General features: G+C 58.4%; 3 protein-coding genes across 3 annotated transcripts; 2 read left to right on the top strand and 1 right to left on the bottom strand.

Annotated features, from left to right (window-relative positions):
• Nucleotides 1–18: 18 nt before the first annotated feature.
• Nucleotides 19–1,287, top strand: A1Q1_05430 (thymidylate synthase; the record flags this gene model as incomplete). The annotated part of the gene is made up of 4 exons (XM_014322162.1): nucleotides 19–49; nucleotides 131–348; nucleotides 536–1,050; nucleotides 1,128–1,287. 4 exons carry the CDS (start codon nucleotides 19–21, stop codon nucleotides 1,285–1,287), a joined length of 924 nt encoding a protein of 307 aa, XP_014177637.1.
• Nucleotides 1,288–1,663: 376 nt separating this feature from the next.
• A1Q1_05431 (uncharacterized protein) lies at nucleotides 1,664–3,213 on the top strand (the record flags this gene model as incomplete). The annotated part of the gene is made up of 5 exons (XM_014322163.1): nucleotides 1,664–2,049; nucleotides 2,165–2,438; nucleotides 2,534–2,680; nucleotides 2,875–3,125; nucleotides 3,192–3,213. 5 exons carry the CDS (start codon nucleotides 1,664–1,666, stop codon nucleotides 3,211–3,213), a joined length of 1,080 nt encoding a protein of 359 aa, XP_014177638.1.
• Nucleotides 3,214–4,104: 891 nt separating this feature from the next.
• Nucleotides 4,105–6,124, bottom strand: A1Q1_05432 (uncharacterized protein; the record flags this gene model as incomplete). Its single annotated transcript, XM_014322164.1, has 6 exons — nucleotides 4,105–4,456; nucleotides 4,501–4,608; nucleotides 4,673–4,716; nucleotides 4,812–4,873; nucleotides 4,926–5,047; nucleotides 5,145–6,124. The coding sequence occupies 6 exons, from the start codon at nucleotides 6,122–6,124 to the stop codon at nucleotides 4,105–4,107; spliced, it is 1,668 nt and encodes a 555-aa protein (XP_014177639.1).
• Nucleotides 6,125–8,648: the final 2,524 nt, after the last annotated feature.

Consider the following 8,648-nt stretch of genomic DNA (forward strand, 5'->3'; position numbering starts at 1 on the left):
GATCTCTGAAGACGCAACATGACGGTCGCTCGCACGAACCCCGATCACGGTGAGTCTACTTCCCCTGCTTCCTCCTCCCGACACCTGCCCAGCTGCTTCACACCGGTTGAGGATATGAGCTGACAAGCAGAGGAGTACCAGTACCTCGACCTCATCTCACGCATCATCTCCACCGGCCAGGCGCGCCCCGACCGTACGGGGACTGGCACCATTGCGCTCTTCGCCCCGCCCAGCCTTCGCTTCGACCTGAGGAACGGCAAGCTGCCCCTGCTCACGACGAAGAGGGTGTTCTGGCGCGGAGTTGCTGAGGAGCTGCTCTGGTTCGTTAACGGGTGCACCGATGCCAAGGTGAGTCTTCCTTCTATCTCCCTACTCTGTCTCCACTCCTCCTATCGATCCGCACCCGTTCTTCGTTGTGCTATCGTCCACATTTCTCCCCCGGCCTGCTCTCTCACCGCCCTGCCCTCGATACTTTGTCTTCCTCGTGTACTTCCAAGCTTTGCCGCCTTTAGTGGAGACTGTAGCTAACGTCCAGGTCCTCCAAGAGAAGGGTATCGGAATCTGGGACGGCAACGCGTCTCGCGAATTCCTCGACCGCGTCGGCCTTTCGCACCGCAGGGAAGGCGACCTCGGACCGGTGTACGGCTTCCAGTGGCGCCACTTTGGAGCCACGTACAAGACGTGCGAGGACGACTACACGGGCCAGGGCGTCGACCAGCTCGCCGAGTGCATTCGCAAGATCAAGGAGAACCCGACTGACAGGCGGATCATCATGAGCGCATGGAACCCGGCCGACCTCCCGCTCATGGCGCTCCCGCCGTGCCACATGTTCTGCCAGTTCTTCGTGCATCTCCCTGAGTCTGAGGGCGAGAAGCCCGGTCTCTCCTGCCTCATGTACCAGCGCTCTTGTGACGTTGGACTTGGCGTGCCGTTCAACATTGCCTCGTATGCTCTGCTCACGCACATGGTTGCGTTTGTCACGGGATGCGAGCCGCGCGAGTTCATCCTGCAGATGGGCGACGCGCACGTGTACCGGGACCATGTCGAGCCGTAAGTTGACCTCCACCGCTCTCTCTGTGTTCGAAGGAGACGGCAGCTGCCTTGCCGCACCTGGAGCTGACATCCAGCCTCAAGACACAGCTTGAGCGCGAACCGCGCGAGTTCCCGACGCTCAAGATCAAGCGCACACTCGAGGAGATCAAGGACATCGACGGGTTTAAGTTCGACGACTTCGAGGTTGAGGGGTACAAGCCCATGGGCAAGATTGAGATGAAGATGAGTGCGTAGGCGGGCGGTGAGCGACGCGAACCAGGCTAGAGACGTAGAGGACCGGTCGGCGCGTGAGTCACGCGGGTGGAGCGAGATATCTAGGGTAGCGAACGCATGACAGCGATAACGCCGTTGCGTCAGCCAGCGTCACCCCGTATCTGATAGTAGAACTGTAGACCATGCATACATTGTACCAGCTGCTCGAGGTGGTTGACAGAGGTTGAGTGTGCAGCGTACAGTGGAGGCGAACCGCAGTCGCCACCGAAGATTCAGGCACGCGTTTCGTCATCGCCTTTGGTGACCTTCCTCCTTCCTTTCCTCCTCCAAAATCACCCGGTCACGGTCACCAACTCTCTTCAGCCTCATTACTCACACATCACAACCGTTAATCAGCATGACCCAAGAAGAGAAGAAGACCGCGCGTGTCGGCCCGCCGCAAATCCTCACTGAGCCCGTGCACGCTCTGTCCGACTCGGAGTCTGAGCCCGAGGACGCCCCTTCTGGGGAGCAGGCGCCAACGGACAACTTCCTCGCCGACTACCCCGACGACACGGAGGAACTGCACCTCCAGCACCTGCGCTTGACGAATGAGAGCTTGCCTCCTCTCGACCTTCCGAGGTTTACGGAACTCACGAGGCTGTGTCTCCGACAGAACGAACTGAGCTCGCCACTGCCGAAGGAGTGTCTGAAGTTGGGCAAGCTGGACGAGCTCGATCTGTACGACAACAGGCTCGGACCGGTGGTTGAGGATGAGGAGGTGAAGGGCATGCCGAGCATGACGTGAGTCGACTATCCATCATCAACTTCCCTCTCCAACATTTCGGCTTTCCCGCTCATCGCCTTGCTCTTCCCCCTGACATCTTACCTCTGCCCCCTCATGGCAGTTCCAGCTTAGTGATCGACTATTTCAAGCTAACCCCAGCTCGCTCGACCTTTCCTTCAACAACATCCGGCACATCCCCAACCTCCCCTCCCTGACCAAGGTCAAGGTCCTGTACCTAATCCAGAACAAGATCAAGGCGATCGAGCCGGGAGTCCTCGACTGGTGCAAGGACACGATCACGTCGCTCGAGCTTGGCGGGAACCGTATCCGCACGATCGAGAACATTGAGGTGCTCACGCTACTCGACGAGCTGTGGTTGGGCAAGAACAAGATTCGCAGGCTCGAGGTGGGTTCGGCAAGGCTCGCACGGGCGAGCGATGGCGGACATCTACATGAAATGATGGAGAAGCTGAAGCGCTGATGAGCAAAGCTGACAGGCAGAACCTCAACGCCTTCGCGAACCTCAAGATTCTGAGCATTCAGTCTAACCGTATTACAAAGATGGAGGGACTTGAGGAGCTCAAGAATCTCGAGGAGCTTTATCTGTCGCACAATGGTTTGACGAAGATTGAGGGATTGGAGAACAACGTGAGTGTGTGATTCTCCCGCTTTTTCATGGCTTCCATGGCTTCCATGCCTTCTGGGCGGCTCCCTTCTTCGCTCATCACTTTCCTCCTCATCCTCTTTCTCTGAGCTCTGAAGCTGTCTTCGAGCTCGCCCGGTCATTCCTTCTACTCCTCTGCAGCTTTGCGGTAGTCAGCCTAGCTAATCCCCAGACCAAGCTCCGCACCCTCGACATCGGCAACAACGAGATCACGGCCATCGAGAACGTATCCCACCTGAAGGACCTCGAAGAGTTCTGGGCCTCGTACAACAAGATCGAGTCCCTCGCCAATCTGCACGAGGAACTCGGCGGCCTGCCCAACCTCGAGACAGTGTATCTCGAGGGCAACCCGTGTCAGAGGAACGACATGGCGGGATACCGGAGAAAGGTCATGCTCGCGCTGCCGCAGGTGCAGCAGATTGACGCTACGTGAGTTGTACTAAAGAGCAGGAACTGACAGCAGGTTCGTCAAGCACGCCTAAGCCTGTGATGTAGGAGGGAGTGTGAGAGCAGGTAGGCAGACAGCTTGAGGAGACGACAGCAAGCTGGCGACAGACGTCTCGAGATTGTTAGTTAGCGGACCCCGCACGGTAACTGACGGCAGGCGCGGCCCTGTGCTATCAATCCGCCGGTGCGGCAGATTAACTGATGACAGGCAGGCATCTTTGTCGATCTAGAGTTGTGCAGTGTGTGCGTAAGCTCTTCTGTCTCCGACATAGCTGATATTAGGCGATCTAGACTGTAGATGCGCGAGGGAAGACATGCCGTTGCATGCGGGGGGGGGATGTCACGAACACTACTACATACTAGCCATGGCACACGAGAACATGCAGTGGCGGACCACAGGGCTGACAAACTGATATTGAGACGAGGTGTCGAGGCGCGGTAATGCAACTCACGAAGACAGATGGCGAGATCGTCGTCGCCCTACTTTTCCATCCTACGGGACCGTTTTCTTCCTTCCTGCTGGACCGTGCGTTGTGGCCACTCAGCCTGATCAGCAGGGAGCCTAAGATCCGCGCTACGGGGATACGACGGCGCAGAGCCCAGCCCTTGACTGTCCTGCTTGACGTGCTGAACTACTAAAGGTGACAGTGCGGCATGATCGACGGCTTCTAGATCCGCGGCAGGCAGTGAGATCGCCTTCCTCGTCGCGATCGACCTTCCGTCCACTCTCGTGCGGCTGTTGTGAATGTAGGTTTAGCTGACAGCAGGTGGATGTTCTACATGGGTTCAGAGGAAGGCATACAGCGGTGTGGACGTGTCACAGACGTCAGGTTTCGGCTGCGCAGGCATCCAAGTCGCGAGAACTGACTGGGAGGACCGCCTTCCCGTATGCGTGAAAGAATGATACATGGAGAAGTTTTACTAACGAAAACGTTCTAACTGTACAGATCGTCCCCGTAACTCAGAACTTGGTCGTAGGGGGGAGGGGCGGCGCCTCCGAACGAAGCCCAACTCCACCTTGCGATGTGCCAGAGCCGGGATCAGAGGACGCGAGCGCCTTGTACTCCTCGTGCATCGGGCTAGAGGATGAGGTGTCTAAAGGACCGATTTCCGATGCATTGAAGCCCGTGTCCGCCCACGCCGGGTTGTAGGTCGGAGGCAGCGTGTCCGCACGAGCAGTGCGGAAGGGCACGGGACCAGCGTCGTCCTCGACTGCGGGGTGCTCCTCTGCATTCTCCGCATTCGACCCTCCGTCTCTGTCGGCCGACAGACCCTGCTGTGTCTCCTCCTTGCTAGGCAGGAAGCCGTACTGGCTGGATCTGCTGACATTAGTTACTCCATGCAAACAGCAACTCACTTGTATCCTGAACTTGAGGCGGGCGCCAATGCTGGGGCGGGGAGAGGCGTCACGACGGGGTCTGCGGCCGTCTCCGTCACGTCAAGCACATTCTCGTCCACCGTGAATCTGGAGTCAGCTACTCGTTACAGTACCATTCACCGCGCTGGAGGCAGGAGTCGATGATGCTTACTCGCCGGCTTGAGGAGGAGGAATGGCACGGTTGGGGAACAGGCGCTGAAGACAGGCAGGAAAAATACACCAGATGAGAAGAAGACCGAGCAGAGCTGCGCCGACCTGGGCGTAAGCGTGTGCGAGGACGTGATACGTACGAGTCCGCCGATGACGCCGCCGACAATCGCCCCTACGTTGGTGCGCTTGATACTCTCTTGTTCTGCGGTGTTAATCAGAGCTCACCGCGTAACCAGTACGCCAGGGCTACTAACCTGCTCCACTTCTCTCGTCGCTGCTATCACCCTGGCCGCCTCCTTTCCTGGAGGTGCCATTGCTACTACTGTTGCTAGGTCCCCACAGAGTATCCGTCGTCGGGTCCCAATTCAAACCGTCGCTGTGCAAACGTGTCAGCGGCTCTTTCTCGAAATCACCAAGCACGCTTGTTAAGCGGCAAGGGGTGCGTCGCCAAGACCACGCCTCGCAAGACTCACTCTGAAGCCAGGAGAAAGTTGACACCACGGAAGTAGATTTTGCTGCTGGCATGGTAGTTCTTCACGTTGACGGTGAACCTTGCCTTAGGGTCGATGAGGAAGTATCCGACATCCATATAGTAGTCATGGGACCTCAACACGTCCGCCGTGACGATGCTCGCCCCGACAGGCTCTGGAACCAGACCAAAGGCGACAATGCCACCTTGCCTGCCAACTTGGCCGAGAAGCCTCACCATTGTGGCGTTTGGCCAAGTCCGGAACGAGATACGGGCTTCAGGGGACATGGCGACGACTGGACCCTCTCCAACGATGTCTGCCGTTGTCAGCTCAACCGATGCTAATGCATGCGACCCACCTCCATCCTGTGCCCGCATCTCTCCCTCCAGATCGAAGAAGGGATTGATGGTCGTGCCGTCGTCGTTGACAGCCTTGATGGTCCGTTCCGGAGCTTGCTCTTGAGATGGATAAGCCAGGTCAAGCGTCTGGTGGTACGTGACGTTGGTGAGCTGCACGCTCCCCTGAACGAGCGTGAGCTTGAAGGTGCGCCAGCCGTTCTCAGCGACCCTCACGCTCCCAAGCTCCCCCTCCGTCTCGCTCGCGAAGACGATCCTGCGGGCTTGGCCGTCATTGATTCCAAGCATGATTGCAGTGCCACTGGCCGCCCACCCGCTCAGAGTGACACCGTTACCCCAAAAGTTGTCCGACACTTCGGCGTCTGGAAAGGAAGTGAGAGGGTAGGCGAGGCGGCGCTCGGGCGGCGTGTACGACGATGCGCGGCCCACGGTCGACGAGAAGTTCCAACCATCGGAAGGGTCGCGCGGCCACTCCTGTCGGGGGATGTATCTGAACATGGGGTGAAGCGCATGGTTGGTGTACGTGGTGTTGACGGGGTGGGCTTGCTCCGAGGTGACGGGTGTGTGGTGATCTGCCGATGCGAGAAGGATAACCTGCACAGCTATCGACCAAGAGGTCCAGCGCATGGTGGGCGTGCCGATGGCCAATGCTGAACTCAGAGTATGAACCGGGCCGACGCCAGCCGAGTGACGGGACGGAGGTAGGGCTCAACTGGTATGTTGAGGCAATCGATGTAGTGAGATCTTGCGGGAGCGTAGAGGTGGCGCACGGAGAATGGTGAAGGAGAAGGAGTGAACGTGATGTTTATGGAGGCGAGAAGGTAGAGAGGAAGGGTGGGGAAGGTGTCAAGGAAGGTGGTGATCGTATGGGGCGCCCAACGGCCAGGCTCTTGGCGCCGTCGATCGTACGTCAGGAGAAAAGTGTTCGGAGCATCGCCAAGCTGACTCGCGTTCGAGGTCATCGCTCCGCCTATCTGATCTTCCTACAATACAGGAGAAGTGGGCAGAGATGAATGGTGATCTGACAACCGGTGAGGCAGGCACATCGTCGGTGTGTGGCGACACCGTAAGGAGCTCACGACAGGGCAATGACGCATGGTCAAGGCGGCCGCCGAAGCCGCCGCCACACGGGGTCACTGAGTAGGGAGCTGAATGAAGGACGCTCGCTAATAGTGTCTGAACGCAGCTGGAATTACGGACTGAAAGAAGGTGAAGCCGTGGTCTGTACAGGACGAGTGTGTCGGCAGACCCATGAGGGTGTGATGAACGCCGGCGAATAGTTGACCACAACACTTTAGAGCACTGCTGGGTTCCTTCCGGGTCTGGAGGCACCCGTGGGAGGTGTACGGCCGGTAATCGAGGAGATCGAGAAGCTCTCTCTTTGATAGGAGGCGGAGGGGAAGAGGGCAATGCGATGAGGAGGCTAGAACGCAGAGTGGAAGTTAGGACAGTGTGAAGGAGGGCACAACGCGGAAACGAGCTGGACCTATGGAAATGCATACGAGTGCAGTCCAGGCCATCTGAAGAGCGCCAGGTCCTACGGAAAGCGTTGCTGGCGGACGGCGAGTACACAACGCGTCGCCTCCCAAGCACTGATCTGAGCACTGGTCTGTATACCACACCAGTCTGCCTACGGCACACATGTGTCGTGCTCTGATTGACCTGGACCTACCCGTCCAAAGCAGGCAGCACCTAGCGGCCTGGCAGTTATGAACCGCAGTTCACCGCACCGTCGCACCCCTCGCCCCCTCCGTGGAGGCCTCGACAAGTCATCTCTCGACGTGCTCGTCAGTATAAAGGTCCCTCAGCACTGTCAGTCCCCCACTCCGTCACTCACAGCAGTCGCCACCAGCGACTCTCACTGCTTCACGCCTGCCACTGGCTGCATCACAGCGATGGCCGCCACCACCAACGCTAGCATCCAGCCCGCCCCTCCCCGCCGTCAGGGTGTTCGCATGGACGCCCATGGTGAGTACCTTGCTCCGTCGATCACTGTCGATCGCCATACCCTGCCGCCATGCGGCGACTTTTGGCGCCCGGTAGTGCGTGATCTGGCCCAGCCAACCCCAAGTACGACAGCTTGATGCCCATGCACCACTGCTGCTCGCCTTATCACGGCTGGCTCTAGGTGCAGTGGCACAATTCGCCCGACCAGCTGGCCTCAACGCCGCTCACTGACGCACAGACTGGGAGAACGTCCGCGCTCTGGTGAATGAGACCAAGTGCACCGAGGCCACCGCTCTGCGCCACTACATCGGTGCCCTCGGCAACCCCGATGATGCCTGTGAGCTACCTTGTTCACTCTGACAGAGCTAACTGACAGTCGAGAGGATTAGGAACGAGAGGCGGAGGCGCCGTCGTTGGGACTTCTGGTGAAATCTCTCCCCAGCGGATCCCACATCATGCGGTCAGACCGCGTTCAATAGAGTTATAACGATACGAGCGGCGGACGATAAGAATGGTAAACGATGTGCACAGTAAACGATATGAAGATTATAGGACTGCTTTCAGAGTTGAATATCATCCTATTGCCCCAAAATGTCAACGACTAACCTCTGATCCGGATTGAGGTACAGGCTTCAGCCGCAGCGCGTCTGACCCTTTTGGCTTCTGGGTGCGCAACGTCTGCCCACCACGCCGCACCTCCGTGACTCGCCGATCATGAACTAACGCAGATGACGCATAGCATCACAATCTATGACTCATGAAACGCAAGATCCGACCAGTGCCGGGCGCAGCAGAAGAAGTCGGAAGACAGATCCGATGATGTGCCGCGGCTGCGCGGCTGTGTGGCACATCACCACAGGCTCACTCCGAGATGCGCAGTGCACAGTGCGGAGCATGGGCGTGCAGATCACTTCGCGCTCCGATGCACAGTGTGCGTCTACTTGCCGTTTCTGTCGCACTCTCCCCTCTCTCACCCTCGCACGTTTGCACAATGATGATGCATCTGTGCATCGCCGTGCCTCTGTGCCTTCGTTCCTTCCTGCCCTCCGCCGTGACGCGCGGCACGTCGCGGCGGTGGAGTGCACGGACCATGGCGCACACCACTTCCCCTTTCGACATCCTATGGAACTCATAAAGTGCACCCTGGCGCAACACTTTCGTCGTCGGACTGTCGCGCACTCGCGTTTGCCACTCGCCACCGACC

Source organism: Trichosporon asahii, assembly GCF_000293215.1.
Source record: "Trichosporon asahii var. asahii CBS 2479 unplaced genomic scaffold scaffold00071, whole genome shotgun sequence".
Lineage (NCBI taxonomy): Eukaryota > Fungi > Basidiomycota > Tremellomycetes > Trichosporonales > Trichosporonaceae > Trichosporon > Trichosporon asahii.